This window comes from Podarcis cretensis (assembly GCF_951804945.1).
Source record: "Podarcis cretensis genome assembly, chromosome: 2".
Lineage (NCBI taxonomy): Eukaryota > Metazoa > Chordata > Lepidosauria > Squamata > Lacertidae > Podarcis > Podarcis cretensis.
This window is the reverse complement of record NC_137171.1, coordinates 3,376,383-3,393,171: the sequence shown is the minus strand read 5'-3', so window position 1 is coordinate 3,393,171 and position 16,789 is coordinate 3,376,383. Positions and strand designations below refer to the sequence as shown.

Below are 16,789 nucleotides of genomic sequence, written 5' to 3'. Positions count from 1 at the left end.
ATTTTTATAATGCTTCACTACATCCTAACCCCATTCTCCATTGTTTGGACCTTATATCTTCACAGTGCCCTGCACTAGCTGGCCCTTGGGGCCCTTCAAAGTCTACGATATTGTGATTTTAAGTGTGCGCTGCATGTGGAAGTGGCCTTCTCCCCGCCCAACAGTGGCAAATGTGCATCATGATGATATTGAAGTGGCAAGCTGTATCTGTTTCTGTGTATGGAATTGGAACGTCTGAAGCTAGGGCTACCTGCTGTTGCATGTGACTAGTTCCTGTAACTGTAGCTAGAGCACATCCAGTGAGTGGCCATAACCTCTTTCTGGTGCTAAAAGCACAATAAAAAATTCAGATTGCAACAAAGGACTCCTGCTTGGAGAATCTCCAGGCCTTGCCTGCTGCAGCCTTTGTTTTCCCCTTCCCAAAGTGAGAAGCTAAACAAGACAATGATTGAAAGACAGACACAGGTGCCAAATAACAAAAGTAGAGCAAGCACCCGTTGGGTGTTAATTTTAAGAAGTAAACAGAAGGTGTGTTGCCGTTTATACACAGAGAAGAAAAATACAGATATAAAAAATAACCAGGCTTAGTGCTGCAGCCCCCCCCCCTTATATATAGATATATATTATCAAGACATCTCTGGCTAACATCCATATATAAATTCTTTAGTAGACAAAAATAGATCTCTGTACTAAAACCAACCCCCCCTCCCCCAAAGATTTGGGGGCTAACTGAGCCCCATTTTCTCCTCTTCTACTGATGTGCCGTCTTTAATAATATTGGTGGCTTCTTTGCTTTGTTGCGTTAAAAAGCACAACACACACACACACACACACACACACACACACACAGAACCAAGCTCAGCTGTTGCTCTTTTTCTACTTGTTTACATATGGCACCCACCAATGAGCAACAGCAGGGCTTAGTGGATTGCACCTAAGAAGCAGCCTAGAAATCAAAATGGCAGCAATTGTCCAAGCTATTAATGCAGCATCATACAATTCCCAGTTTTTAGAGAGGAGAATCATTCAAAGTTGTCTAGGCCTATTAATGGTAGAACAATTCAGGCTGTGGTCTGCTTATTTTTAAACAAGGGCCTTTGCTAGCTCAGTTTTTATGTATTTCTGGTAGACTCTCCTTGCCCTGTGACCCATAATCCTAGTCCTTCTCATAGAACCATAGAGTTGGAAGGGACCACAATGATCATCTAGTCCAGGGGTAGGCAACCTTTTTATACCTACCACCCACTAATGCCTCTTTCTTGATGGTAAAATTTCCTTACCGCCCCCCAGTGCTTGATGGAAGGAGGATTCAGCTTGTGCCATAGAACCCTCTCCCACCCACCCAGAATCCTGAAACGCCCACTGGTGGGCGGGAGGGACCAGGTTGACAACCCCTGCTCTAGACACTGCTTCTTCTCTGAAAAGGAGATACATTGTGTGAGGATATTCCAAAGTGTAAGAACACAGCCCTGAGGAATGCTTGTGATAAGACACCCTCTGTAACCCCTTTTTTAACCTTTATAAAATAGATTAGGCAGTTTGCCAGAGAAGGTGATGATTTAATATTTTTATGCTATCATAAACTATAGTGACAAACTAATTTAAAGTAAGTAAGTTTCAGTCACCCCAGAAATAGGTTCTTCATGGTCCATTGCAGCATCTTTTGCTCACCTGGTGCTCTCCAGCTGTTTTGAACTGCACATCCCATCAGTTCCAGCCAGAATGCTGCCTGGGCAGGTGGGAGTTGGTGTCCACCAGGATGGGGAAGGCTGTGATACAGCGAAACAAATATAACCACCTTTGTAGCTCAGGGGTGGGGAACCTGTGTCCCTCCAGGTGACTTCAGCTCCCATCAGCCCCAGCCAGCATGGCCAGGGATGATGGGAACTGTAGCCCAACAATATTGGGGTCTCCCTCCCCCAAGTTCCCAACCCCTGTTTTAGTTCCAGCTCCATTAGGTTCTCATGAAACGTGATATAATGCAAAGTAAACAGCTGTTCTTATTTTAGCTAATAAAGACACACATCACAGAAAAGCAATCTGAAAGTTACTTGGTGGTCAAAAGGATGAGTTGTCTCACAGGGCTTTGAGCCTCTGGGAGAGACACCGAAAGCAGCATTTCAGCAGATGCGTGTTCTCCTGTTATGGCATTCCAGTGCTGGAAAAAAGGTACAAGAAGTGGGGTTTTCTTTTCAGCAAAACTGCTACATGTATAGCAGCCCCTTCTCAAATAGTGCACTAATGAAACCAGGATAAGGCACAGAGAAGGGAAGAGGCACAAACGCCCTTTGCGAGGAATGGCTGCACATTTCCTTATGGAGGGAAGAAGCCACACATGCCTTTCATTAGGGGGAAGAAACACACCTGGCAGGGTTTCCTGTTACCTTCAATGAAAATGACAGTAAGTGAAAGAAGAGTAAAGGCTCACATACACTTACTCCTCAGAAGTTGGCTTGTGCTAACATTGGAAGACTAGGCTGTTGTATAGCATCCCCACTAGACGCTGCTGCTTCTCTGAAAAGGAAACACACTTTGGAATATCTTCACACAATGTTACAACACAGCTCTGAGGAATGCATGTGATAAGACACCTCTCTGTAACCCATTCAACAGCTTTTTAAGGTGTTCCCAAGACCTTGGGCTAAACAGAGCCCCCGTTCCTCTTTGCAAATGTGCATATGCAGTTAGTAGGTGCTCCTTAATCTGGCAGAGAATCTTGTGTTCAAAAACATACAGCACTTGCAGACCGTCAATACTTTCAGGTGGGATTCAGTTGCATACTGGCAAATTAAGGTTGCTTGATTAAAGTGGCTTTTTGTGCTCTTGCACAACAAGCCAAGAACAAAACAACACCCCAGACTTTTCATAGTAAGGCAAGTCATGAGAAAATACACAGGGAAGGGTAGAATAACAGTTCTTTGTTGCGGTGTCATGTGAACTCGCCACAAAGAAATTAGAAGAAATGCTCAGTAAAACAGCCAACGTTTGCAAACATGCAAACGACGACTTAATAAACAGGTCATCTGAAAGCAACCACATACAACTACAAAGATATCAACTGATTGGTCCATAAATGGCCACTCCAATTTTCTCTTCATTGCTTCACTGGGAAAAACAGCACTTTGTTTACAACTGTGCCCTGGAGAGAACTGGAAACTGAACTCAAAAGGTGCTTCCTAGAATCATAGAATCATAGAGTTGGAAGAGACCACAAGGGCCATCGAGTCCAACCCCCTGCCAAGCAGGAAACACCATCAGAGCACTCCTGACATATGGTTGTCAAGCCTCTGCTTAAAGACCTCCAAAGAAGGAGACTCCACCACACTCCTTGGCAGCAAATTCCACTGTCGAACAGCTCTTACTGTCAGGAAGTTCTTCCTCATGTTTAGGTGGAATCTTCTTTCTTGTAGTTTGGAGCCATTGCTCCGTGTCCGCTTCTCTGGAGCAGCAGAAAACAACCTTTCTCCCTCCTCTATGTAACATCCTTTTATATATTTGAACATGGCTATCATATCACCCCTTAACCTCCTCTTCTCCAGGCTAAACATGCCCAGCTCCCTTAGCCGTTCCTCATAAGGCATCGTTTCCAGGCCTTTGACCATTTTGGTTGCCCTCCTCTGGACACGTTCCAGTTTGTCAGTGTCCTTCTTGAACTGTGGTGCCCAGAACTGGACACAGTACTCCAGGTGAGGTCTGACCAGAGCAGAATACAGTGGCACTATTACTTCCCTTGATCTAGATGCTATACTCCTATTGATGCAGCCCAGAATTGCATTGGCTTTTTTAACTGCCGCATCACACTGTTGGCTCATGTCAAGTTTGTGGTCAACCAAGACTCCTAGATCCTTTTCACATGTACTGCTCTCAAGCCAGGTGTCACCCATCTTGTATTTGTGCCTCTCATTTTTTTTGCCCAAGTGCAATACTTTACATTTCTCCCTGTTAAAATTCATCTTGTTTGTTTTGGCCCAGTTCTCTAATCTGTCAAGGTCGTTTTGAAGTGTGATCCTGTCCTCTGGGGTGTTAGCCACCCCTCCCAGTTTGGTGTCATCTGCAAATTTGATCAGGATGCCCTTGAGTCCATCATCCAAGTCGTTGACAAAGATGTTGAATAAGACCGGGCCCAAGACAGAACCCTGTGGCACCCCACTAGTCACTCTTCTCCAGGATAAAGAGGAACCATTGATGAGCACCCTTTGGGTTCGGTCAGTCAGCCAGTTACAAATCCACTGAGTGGTAGCATAGTCAAGACTGCATTTTACCAGCTTCTTTACAAGAATATCATGGGGCACCTTGTCAAATGCCTTGCTGAAATCAAGGTAGGCTACATCCACTGCGTTCCCTTTATCTACCAGGGTTGTAATTCTGTCAAAGAATTCCTGACAGGTTCTTACATGGGATTGGTGCTGCCCATACATGCACAGGTTCTGTATCAGCTGCAATAAAGCGGTAGTCCCCCCACCCTGCCTTGATCCATTTTTTTTCCTTTTTGCAGAAAATCTGATTTTAAAAACACACCTGCTGGCTGTTTGTAATACCCAAATTACTTATTTGCAATACCAAGCCTCTGGCCGGAAGCACCCACAGAGACAGGTCCAGATGATCCAGCCATAAATCCATGTACTCAGTCTCTCTGCACTCCTGAGCTAGGAGCAGAATTCAGAAAACCTGGTTCTTCACTCTGCTAACCCCCAGGTTACTGCTGCCTTTAATTTTAATCAGAATATGAGAGCAGTTGGTCCCATTCTCTTCACTGTGCTCTGGTCCGTTCAGCACATATTGCTGCCGCCACTCTCGGCTCCTGCCACAAGGTAACTTGGTAATTTGAAGACCAAGCATCCTTACTCAGGCAAAACAGCAGGTTCCATTGCTTCCCACTTGACCTCTCTATCACATACAGTTGCCTAATGCCATAAATGCTGCTCCATTATAGAACTAGGAGAAAGGTAGCTCACCAGAGACGTTATGGACTATGCACCTCCTTTACACAGTCAGTGCATTTTCATGCATGACTCTTGCTGCAATGTGAATGCAAAACCGGCATTGGTCAGAGTGTTGATTTGCATTACAAATCTTACTCCCATTGATGGCCTAAAATGGTGACCCACCCCATGTTAATATTTTCGAGTATTTACAAATCTTACTGTTTCCCTACTGCAGTCTGGGTTCTATCCTTTCGGATGCTGTTTACATCATCAGGGGTAGGGACCCCATGAGCCTCCAAATATCTCTGGACTACGGCTCTCATTATCCCTGCCCCTTGGCTGCAATGGCTGAGGCTGACAGGAGGAGGAGGAGGAGTTTGGATTTGATATCCCGCTTTATCACTACCCGAAGGAGTCTCAAAGCGGCTAACATTCTCCTTTCCCTTCCTCCCCCACAACAAACACTCTGTGAGGTGAGTGAGGCTGAGAGACTTCAGAGAAGTGTGACTGGCCCAAGGTCACCCAGCAGCTGCATGTGGAGGAGCGGAGACGCGAACCCGGTTCCCCAGATTACGAGTCTACTGCTCTTAACCACTACACCACACTGGCGAGGAGTTGGGGGTCCAGTAATACTACCCGATAGCTTAAACTCTCTATGCAAGAGGTGTGAGTGAATTGCCCCTCTTGTGCTGCTCAATTCTATTCGAGATGTAGATTGGAATAAGTTGAAGGGTTGTTGCCTTAGAATCCTATCCAGAAAGCAAGGCCTTCATTCTAAATGGCAAAGAGTAGTGGGAAATGAATTGAAACCCACATCCAAGCTTCAGAGCACATGGTGAGAAAGACTGCCAGACTGATAAAATACATTGGTACAGCAAAGGATGAAAGGAAGGGAGGGGCATTAAAAAAAATAAATTAGAATTCTAAAACACCCAAGGCCAGCTTTGCAGCCATAGCTTGAGTGTTTAAAACAGGGTGGACAGGCTTCAGGCTTATGAGATCTACTTCCATATTTTACTAAAACCCGGACACCCTCTAACCACTTTCACAGTCTTTCAGACACACACAAATAACACTCCAGACAGCCCCCTGCCCATCTCCTTTGTTTCAGTAATGTAACACTGGGAGGGGTGTTATTTTCTGGTTGTCACAACTTGGAGTCACAAATACTTGCTGATCTACTTCAACACATCCAGAAAGCTAACAGTAGAACTGACTGCTGTCCACCTAGCTTAAAACTTTCAAAATGGATCACTTATCTTACCATGTTGAGCTCTTTTCCTCACTAATGGAAGACAAGGTTAGTACTTGAGAAGTCTAAAGGGTATTTATAGCCAGGCTGGAGTGACCTGCATGATCAGAAGTAGACATGGGGCTGGGACCTCTGGCTGCTGGTTCTGTGCCGCAAAATGGCACACATGCCCATATGCAAGGGATTTGCAGGAGTAGGGGAAACAGCAAGTAGGGGGACAGCTTAACCTGCCCACTAGTCTCCCCCCCAACCCCAACCCTGGCAAACATATTCCCAGGTGCTTTTCTCACTTTGCTGGGGCTTTGACCCTGCAAACAGAACCACCCCCCTTCTGTTGCTTTGAAGCGGAGAAGCAAGAACCAGATTTCCCCAACGTGGTGTTTGCAAGCTGGCCCTTATGCTACCCTTGGCCTGCCCAGAGTAATTCTAACCTCTTCGTCTACTAGGATGGTACAATATGCTGCCTCTTAATGGATGAAGACAGTTCCACATATTCATTGCTTCCAGACGCCTTCAGTTACTGTTGTGCTGCAGAGCCTTGTCTGAGCTTATGAAAAAAATCAGCCAAATATTTAAAGCTGTACAGTCCTTTTCTAACTTGTCATCCATTGGCGCTTTGTCTGCTAGTAAGAAAACACAGTGCAGTGCAGACTCCTGGGGTCCAGTGAAGTGAGTGCAGCATTGACATCCACTCCCCCTAGAGCCCTCTTTGCTGGCCAGTAGGTGGGAGAGAGGCAGGGGAGTAGAAAACCCCCAAGCAGTGACTCCACCTGGGCCTGCCAACCTGCCCAATAACAGCTTCTTCCCGCATTACACGAGCAGCACAAATCAGTGGTCAAGGTGGGGAGGAGGAGGAAGAAGATGCCTGCAGAGAGATCTGCAGCAGTGTCCCTTCATCTCCGTTGAGTCCCCAGCATAACCTTTGTGATGAAGTTGACAATGGCCGATGCCGGTTGCTCAGGGTCTAGCTCAGCAAAGAGGTGGCAAACGTTCTCACATGGGCTGCCTTGCTTCTTGGCCACAAAGCCAAAGATCCTGGAAGAGAAAAGCACTGCTGAAAATGTGTGTGCATGCGTGAGAGATGGTCCTGGTACCCATTTTAATTGATTCTCCCTCCTCCCCAACTCCAGGCTGGTTAAGGCACCTGGATGCAGAATCAAAAATGGAAAGTCAGGGCTCAGCTCTCGGGACCAGAATAAAACCAAAGAGTTTTGGAGGAAAAAACATCCACACAATTTTTTTTTGTACTCTGTAAAACACTGTAAATAATAGTAGTAGTAGTAGTAGTAATAGTAATAATAGCAATATAATAATAATAATAATAATAATAATAATAATAATAATAATAATAATGGCAGTCTCTGGGACACAGAGAGGGGCTCTATTCCTGCCCAAATTCTCTTGTGCAGGAGGGATGTTAAAACAATGGCTGACAAGACCTTTGAAAAGTTAGCCACCTGACCTTTGGCCTCCCCAATGCTTACTTGGATGTGGTGCCATCTGGGTTAGCCCACCTGCAATTAAAGAGAGACAGACAGACAGAATAATGTCATATCAGAAAAAGTGTATTTACCATCATCACAATTTATTTAAACTCAGCTTAAAAGGGCAGAAGTTTAAGAAACTGCCTGTGAGGTCTTTATTTGTTTTTAGGTATTAGGTTTATGAATTCCCCTTCCTCCAAAAGAAGACCAGAGTGATGTACAATAAAAGATAAAACAACAAAATACTTAAGTAGATAAAACACATTACAAATCCTCAAATCTCTATGAAATAACAACATTATTAAAACATAGTATCACTTGCTGACGTTAGGCATAAGACAATAAAAGCTTGATCCGTAAAGGTCTGGGTAAACAAAGACATCTTCAACAGACACCTGAATGCAAATAATGATGAAGGCAAGCCTAACTCCAGGAGGTCATGATTCTAGAATTGGGGGGGCCTTGCTATCCAATCTTGAACCATGAATCCTAGTGGGGACCATAAGCAGAGACAAACCCACTCCACCAATGTTAGGAATCACACTGGCTGGCCTTGGAGAAGGTGCTGCTTCGGATACCTGGACCCCAGGGCTTTAGAAACCACGATCAACACAATGACAACAGGCCTAGGGAAGGTGGGTATGTTTGGCCCGAAAAGACCTGGTGGGCCTGATCCGGCTCGTGGGTTGAAGGCTCCCAACCACTGTTCTCAACCAAAGTGATTGCACTTTCCACCCTAGGAGGTCTTTACAACATACAATTCCTCCTCCTGCCCATGCGCACAAACTCATTTATCATCACCATGGTCTTTTTATTAGTCACACAAACAAAAACCAACAACCACTTATAATTAGAACCTTGTGAGCCCACCAAAGTAGGAAACACAAATATAGGACTCAGCGACATCAGTAAAGAAAAATAATGTTAAATGTGCTATAACACTGTGACACCAGATGGCGCTGTGGAATTCCGTCTTTCAGCAATGTGATTTCCCCTTATGAGGTTTACAGTGCATTTTCCTGAAACTTTTTTTTGATCTAGCCATAGTCTCTACACAACAGCTTCTTCTTAAAACACAACTTAAAGCTTGCTAACATTTCCCCCAGAGGCCCAGGAAAGATCACACAGATGAGCCTTTGTAGAAGCTCCTCCACGACCTCAAAGCTACAGCTGTAAAGGCTCTAGAGAGAACACTGACAGCAGACTGGTGTTCTCTGAGTAAGGCACAAGCTAAGCAAAAGCCTGTGGCAAAGCCAGGCTAAGCTGCTGGTTACCTGCGGTCCTGAGGATCTGTGCTGCAGAAAGTGACGCTGCTGACAGGATAATGGCGCCGGAAAAAGAGCCTGCGGGTAGAAGGAAATTTTCCTGAATCAAGAAGGGAGGAGGGGTGCAAAACCCACTGTGGGTCTGTCTCATGACAACAGGAAGAAGAAAATACATGGGAAGAGCAAAACATATCAAGATGGGCAGGGAAGACAACAGCATACTAGGAGGAGAGGAGGGGCTTGGCCCACGGGTGGCATCCTGGTGCCCCTAGAGCACAGGCAGGGTGACTCACTTTCTCTGGTTGTCTGTGAGCGTGATGCCCTGGGCTGACACCTTGAAGTGCACGATGCAGGCAGAAGCACGAGGAGTGGCGCTCAGGGTGCTGGTGGCTGCCTTGGCCACAGCCTGTGGGCCTGTCAGGGACTCTGTTTCCACAGAGCTCAGGTACAGCACACTGCAGGCTATAATTTGGAAGAGGGGAGGTGGGGGAGAGAGAAAGAGATGGATTGTCCAAAACTTTGCACCTTCCATAACCACACAGCTCGGACCCCACCCAGTTCCCCATCTGCTCAAGCTTCCAAACACTTAAGAGAATCCCTTCCATTTCATCCTTGTTTGATTTTCCGCTGCTGAAATCAAAGTCTGAATTAGATGTTAGCGAGCCTTGGTTGGGAAGAGGCTGCAGTGAGAAGTGGGAAACAGGGAAAGGGTTAAGCAACCCTTCCCTCAATCACTTCTTCTCCCCTGTGAATTTCATCCTCTCCTTGCTGCTTTGCAGCTTTTCAAACTGACCAGCACTCCACAGAATGCCTTCAGACCTCCTTACCTATTTGTGACAAAAATAGCCTAATATATCTTCCTACTTGAGTGACACTGACATCTAGTGCAATATTCAGCTTCTTGTGCATCTCAACTTCCATGAAGAACAAAAAACAAGGTTTTGTTACTTCTATTTTTCAGTTTTAATTTGTATACCACCTTTTATTTTTTGGGATAGCGCAGCCACTGGAGCATGGAACTCTGAATCTCATGGCTGTGGGTTCGAGCCCCACATTGGGTGATCTCATGCAAGTAAGTCATAATAATGGGGCTTTAGCACTCTGTGTGGTTATGCACCCCTTCACCTGTGAATATCAGAAGTGGAATTCTCTAAACTGCTACTGGTCGAAAAAAATGAACACCCACTGCCCTCCCTCTCTGCTTTGGTACTGACCTGCTCCCTGTTTCAGCAGATCAGCAGCTGTGCTCATGTTGGTGGGAACAGCCAGCTCTGTGCTCTCCTCCACAAGATCTGAAAAGGGGGAGGCAAAGAGAGTCTAACATGCACACAATGGTTACAGGATGTGGGGCTTGCATGTGGTGAAACAAAGTTCAAAACTTCATTCAGCTGTAAAGATTAGTGTCCCTCGTCCCAACCTACAGGGAGGCTGTAAAGTTAAATTTCTGTCATGGGCTTCTTAAGAGAAAGGTGGGTTGTAGGTGTGGTAAATATGAAGCTGCCATAAACCTTAGCATTTAATGAAGTACTTCCAAGGGTGAAAAGCACTTTGCAGTTATTATCTTGTAATCCTTGCAACTGCAAGGTACATGAAGGGTGTGGGGCTGAGTGGCAAGAACCACCTGGTAAATTAATGAGAGTCAGGATCTGACCTGAAGACTTATTGATCCCTAGCTCTATCTCTGAGCCATCACATTGCTTATACCAGCATGGGAAACAGTAGCTGGAAAACTTGGCCGCATCCTGCTAACAGTAGACACACTGAAATCAATGGACCTGCTAGTTTTGTACATTAATTTTGATGGCTCTACTCTGAATAGAGATTAGTTGGATAAAATCCAAGCAGCAGAGATGACGACTTGCCTGGAATACACACACCCATGCCCCTTTCTGCTTTAATGTGGGGAAGCTGCCATACAAGGCATTATATTTGATTGTTTCAAGATTTATAGCCAAACTATGTCCTCACTGCACCCAGATTTCTTGACTCCCGAAAGCTTCCTGAACACTTCTTACCTTTGCTTGGGATACGGAGACGGCAAGGCAAGGAGATGGGGGTGATGGAGTGCTGGGACACCAGGGCTGGCAAGCTGCCTGCAGGGAGAAGAGGAACAGTCATAGGGCACAGCAGTGCTTCTCCTGCACAGCCTCCTGACAGTATCTCCTCCCCTGCACATAGCAAGCACCCTCTTCCTCCCTCAAGCCTGGAGCACTGCTTAACCTCCCTAGCAAAAGCATAACATAATTTTTCTAGATGAGGATATCAGGAGCTCCTGGAGGTAGCGCCCACTTGCCCCACAAGGTACATAATAACATTACAAAGAGCCCTGCTGGATCAGGCCAAGGGCCCATCTAATCCGCCATCCTGTTCTGACAGTAGCCAGCCAGGTGCTGGTAGGACACCCACAAGCAAGACCCAAAGCACTCTGCCTTCCTGCTCCTTCCAGTCACTGGACTTCAGAAGTCTTGCTGCCTTCAGCTGTTGTGGCAGAACACAGACAAACACAGACATCCTGCTGGCAGCCAGTGATAGCTTTACCCTTCAAGACTCCAAGCAGGTGGCTTTAAAACTTATCTGCTTAGGTATGTGTGGAACTTTTTACATTGCAAAATATAAATGAGAATGTGCCAGGTGTATGGCCACCTCTTTTTCTTTATCCCAGTCACTCACCAAAATGGGGCTCGTTGTTGCAGCCTTTGATCTTCACCCCCTTTGGTCCTGTCTCAATCAGGAAGTGACGCACCAGCTGCTCAGCAGGATCGCCTATGGAAGGATGGAGAAGAATTAGGGTTGGTTTGTATTTTTAAGTGAACTTAACTACTTTGCACCTCCTCAGCAAATATATGAAGCACAATGTAATTATCCTTTAGGTTTTGCCCTTCTTTGAATTTTGCAATGCAGTTCTCAGTTCAATGAATGTATCAAAATATGTTTCAAAAGTGCATATTTCTAATATTCAGAATATATTTAGAAATGTGATATGAAATATGAACTTACATACAAATTTTTGTATGAAACTCACAGATTAGTCTGAAAGTGGGATGGAATGGACTTTTATGAATAAACACAGGCAAAACTGACTCCGTGCAGAAATAGGGTGAACTGTCCATCCCTACTCCTAAACGGCCTCGGCCCAGTATACCTGAAGGAGCTTCTCCACCCACGTCATCCTGCCCGGACGCTGAGGTCCAGCGCCAAGGGCCTTCTGGCGGTTCCCTCATTGCAAGAAGCAAAGCTACAGGGAACCAGGCAGAGGGCCTGCTCAGTAGTGGCGCCAGCCCTGTGGAACACCCTCCCACCAGATGTCAAAGAGATAAACAACTACCTAACATTTAGAAGACATCTGAAGGCAGCCCTGTTTAGGGAAGTTTTTAATATGTGACATTCTAATGTATTTTTAATCTTTGTTGGAAACCGCCCAGTGGCTGGGGAAACCCAGCCAGATGGGCAGGGTACAAATAATAAATTATTATTATTATTACCCTCTCCCTATGCAACATGCTCTCAGGAAGAGCAGAGTACTCATCAGTTATGGCTGCTAGGGTCTCTCCTATATACTTTTTCTTCCAACCTCTCTCAAGCAAAGAGAGAATTTGCCAGGGATGGAAACTTACTTATTTATGTATGTATCTTCCAGTTAACCACATCCTCTGGGGGTTCATAAAGTTAAGAAGCACAGATACAATAAAAACTACACCTATCGATGAAGGGGAGCAGGAAGACATAATACGAGGACAAAGATCACATAAAACATTGTGGCTTAAGAGCCAGCAGTTCAGAACGCTCTTGACGGGATAAAAGGCTAAGGAAGGAATTGGGTAGTTTGAAGAGGAGGGATGGGCAGAGGAGGGAAGGAAATCTGTTAGCCAGCCTTCTCAGTTACCCCTCCGCATTTCCCTTCTCGGCTGGACATGGCCAGGACAGGGCTAAGAGGCAGGGGAATGTCAGAAGCAGCTGTGTTCATATTGTGTTCATAATGAGAGGAGGCTTTGCTCCTTGCCTGTCAGTCACAGATGAGAGGACAATGAACAAGAATGGGCAAATTGCCCATCACTCTTTGTATTGGGAGGCTGGAAATGTTTGCCCAAATGACAAGACCCCGCCCTCTTGGCCTCACAGATGTGGTTTAAAGGAAAGCAGAGCAAGATGTTTGGCACCAGCTGGGCTGTAGGAGTTGCCGGAAGGAGGCTTACAAGACACCAACCAACCATCTTAGGAACTCTATATTTGAGTAGAGGTTTACTCTGTAGCCTTTTCTTCTCCCGAAGGTGTCCCGCGAGGCAGTGTAGGTTTAGGATCAGAGTTTTCCTCCTAACACTGCAGCGACTGCTTGGGAGGCAGGCACTATCTCGCATGGGGCTGCAGCTACTGCTGCAAGTCAGGAAGTGTTGGTTTGTTGCTTTTACCTTTGGTGGAGTGGTTGATGCTGTTGGGTGGAGGTGTTGCCACTTTCAGAGCCAGGCCGTAGGCCCCCTGGAAGGAATTACTGTCCCGAATGAGGAAGGTCCCAGGCTCCTTGTCCTTCAGAAGGGCAATGGCTGCTCAGGAGCAAAAATGTAAGAGCATCAAATCTTGTGTATGCAGAAGCCTGCAGTTCTGCCATCACACTACATTATTCTTCAGAATGAGGCCCAGTACCAACTGGTGTCCCTGGTACTTCCTTGTGTAAAATGGACACCCACTTCTTTAAAGGCACCTGCTACTCGCCGGTTATGATGGCTGCCTCCTCTCCAGCTGACAGGAAGCAGCAGTGACCATTTCCCCAAAACACAGGCAAATACAAAAACAAATGTCAAGTGTTTGCTATTACAGTGGTACCTCGGGTTACAGATGCTTCAGGTTACAGACTCCGCTAACCCAGAAATAGTACCTCGGGTTAAGAACTTTGCTTCAGGATGAGAACAGAAATTGTGCTCCGGCGGCGCAGCAGCAGCAGGAGGCCCCATTAGCTAAAGTGGTGCTTCAGATTAAGAACAGACGTCTGGAATGAATTAAGTACTTGACCTGAGGTACCACTGTACATACACTACATACAGAGCCATAGATAGGCGATCTTGAACCCCTGGCAGAACCATCCAGATTGCGCCCCTTAGCCACGGACAAATTAGCTCTTCTTTCCGCCTCTCCTCCACCCCCTCCACCCACTCAATTCCTCATGCACTTCACCTTGTAATGAATTCTTGTTTGTAATGAATTCTGACTGAAGGAGGCCAAAACACAGAGAGGACACCAAGATGGGGAAAGGCTGACCTACGTGATGGTACATCGGTGTCTCCCCGCTTATGCGCGGGTTACGTTCCGGACCACTGCGTGCATAAGTGAAGTTGCATAAAGTGGGGAGCACCCCACTTTCACAGGGAGAAGGGCATGGGAGCCAACTCTTTGGGGCCAAGGTTCCTTCACCCCTGCCCCCCCCCCCAGTTAATGGGCACTGCCATTCAAATAGTGTGCATGTGCTCCATCTCGATTATACAGGGTGGTGCTTACCTGCCCCCCCATATATTTTATTCAAGTTGGCACCCTTGAGGGAGGGTGTGTGAAAGGAGACACAGAGAAAGAAAGTGACTATGGAGTAGGCAGGCTTTGAAGCTGGCGACTCTCCCCTGGTGCCCAGAGAGGCAGGGGTGCGGGCAGTGAGGTGGGCCGGGCAGCACCAGGGGACAAGGCTGGTGGACCTCCCCAGCCCCAACCCTGAGCAAAGTCCAGGAGAGGCAGAGCTGGCGCCTCACAGCCAACCAGGATGGGGTGCTTGGGGCTCACACAGGCTCCCCGCCAGGCTGCTCAGCCAACCCAGATGCCAGGAGGGCCAAGGGGCGAGGGCGGCAGCTGAGAGCAGGCGCTGCCCAGCACGCCCTCTTCCCTGCCCTGTCTGGGCTGCGGGCAGGGAGCGCTGGCTGGACAGGGTCTTCGCAGCCGATTTTAGGCCCCCCCCCTCGCCTGCGCCCCTGGCAGGGGCCCACCTCACCACCCCCTAGCTATGGCCCTGATTACATATGCTATTACCGTGCAGAGACATTTTAAATATGATCACCCAGTGGGGAACATGAAGTTAACATCAAGAGTCACAACTCAAGCAGACACATATTTCACAGTGATTAACTGAATTGCAAGAGAGATCTAGAGCAGTTATTGAATTAAGCGCTGTTTGATGCTTTTTAAAAACAAGGTTGGGAGAGCCTGCTCTAGAGAATGTGTCAAATACTGATTTTGTTAAATCCTATCCAAACTAGGCAAAACTGCTTGGGAATTGGGTACCTTGATCCCGGGACAAATGAGGCTTGTACCAGAACTTTGATGTGTCTTGGACAAATTTGACGCTAACCTGGTTCTCTTGCTGCGAATCTGGAAGAAAACAAAATAGAAGATTGTGTGGCTCTCTTTACAAAAGGCAGACAAGCAACAGTGTTAGGAATGGCTTTTAAAACGTGCAACATTAATACTAACACAAAACATTTTTTGCAGCCCATTAAGAGTGTTTGACATGCTTAACTTACATTATTCTTAAGTCAGGAATGGGGAATGCCCCTTCCGACCTTCAGGAGGAGGGGGGGTTGTGGGATCACGACCCCGCCCACACTCTGCAAGGCTGGCGTCAGCCTCGCAGGAGACAGGGATTCACCCAATTAGCATACCCTGTGGCGCCAGCCAATTGGCTGGCGGCATGGGCGGGCCTTCCTAGGGCCACTTAAGGTCAGGGCAGCCCCTGGCTCACCCCTTTCTTCCCTGGAGACGACGCCATCACCTCCCCCAATGCTTGAAGGGTAGTTCGTTAAAGGACTCCGAGGGGCGACGCCTCGTCCGAAACCTACGGAGGCTAGGGCCTAAAGCGCGCCCCCGAGCGGTAACCCCTTGGGGAGCGCCCAGGGATATGCATCTCGGGTGGCTCCCCCTGTTGGTGTTTAACCCTTCCCGGTCAGACCGGATAGTCGGTTAGGGCCAATGCCTAAAGCCAATACCCTTCTTTCCTGTAATCAATAAAGTTGTGGCCATTTTTCGCCCATTAACCTAAAACTCTGTGTTCGTTGTCTTCATTTATTCCACCTGTGGGGGGGAGGGAATAGCCACACAACCTCTGGCCCTCCAGATGCTGCCTGACTACATTTCCCATCACCCCTGACCATCGTCTGTAATACTGGCTGAGGTTGATAGGAATTGGAGTCCACCAGCCCCTGGAGGGCCACAGGTTTCCCATACATGTTCCAAGCGACTCTTACCACAATATTATAATGGGGAAGGGTCATAGGTAGAATTTAGGCCCAAGTCCCAAGTTCAATCTATTCGAAAGGATCTCAGGGGACAGGTAAGGATTCCAGACAGCTGCTGAGTGTCAGAGCCGAAAATATGGGGCTAGATGAGCCAAGGGCCTGATTCAGCATAAGACAGCTTCATGTCCTCATTATTCCCAAATCAATGGGGTCTGCGGCTTGTGAGGAGCGCTTGAAGGAGCTGGAAAAGAGGAGACTGAGAGGAGATATGATAACCATCTTCAAATACTTAAGAGCTGTCAGCTGTCACATGGAGGAGGGATGGTCCTTGTTTTCTCCTGCTTTGGAGGGCAGGCCTCAAACCAAGGGCTTCAAGTTGCAAGGAAGGAGATTCTGACTAAACATTCGGAAAAACTTTCTGACAGTGAGAGCTGTTCAGCAGTGGAAGGGACTCCCACGAGAGATGGTGGACTCTCCTTCCTTGGAGGTTTCTAAGCAGAGGCTGAATGGCCACCTGTCATGGATGCTTCAGCTGAGATTCCTGCCTTGCAGGGGGCTGGACTAGATGACCCCTGGGTCCCTTCCAACTCCAAGATTCTATGATTCTGTTCACACAGTGTTTATAACATTTAAAACCAACATCAACAGAACATAATAC

The 16,789-nt window shown here is 46.9% G+C and overlaps 1 protein-coding gene across 5 annotated transcripts in view; it reads right to left on the bottom strand.

Moving 5' to 3' along the window:
* Positions 1 to 5,917: 5,917 nt before the first annotated feature.
* TNS2 (tensin 2) overlaps positions 5,918 to 16,789 on the bottom strand; it is a 133,998-nt gene continuing 123,126 nt past the window's right edge. For all 5 annotated transcript variants that reach the window (XM_079965777.1, XM_079965779.1, XM_079965781.1 and 2 more), the window contains 9 exons: positions 15,182 to 15,268; positions 13,333 to 13,464; positions 11,597 to 11,689; positions 10,942 to 11,019; positions 10,141 to 10,218; positions 9,220 to 9,388; positions 8,936 to 9,004; positions 7,662 to 7,691; positions 5,918 to 7,212 (listed from right to left, as the gene is read on the bottom strand). In XM_079965777.1, the coding sequence (XP_079821903.1) occupies positions 7,071 to 7,212; positions 7,662 to 7,691; positions 8,936 to 9,004; positions 9,220 to 9,388; positions 10,141 to 10,218; positions 10,942 to 11,019; positions 11,597 to 11,689; positions 13,333 to 13,464; positions 15,182 to 15,268 (878 nt within the window). In that variant the 3' untranslated portion in view covers positions 5,918 to 7,070. The remainder of the gene's footprint in view (positions 7,213 to 7,661; positions 7,692 to 8,935; positions 9,005 to 9,219; positions 9,389 to 10,140; positions 10,219 to 10,941; positions 11,020 to 11,596; positions 11,690 to 13,332; positions 13,465 to 15,181; positions 15,269 to 16,789) is intronic.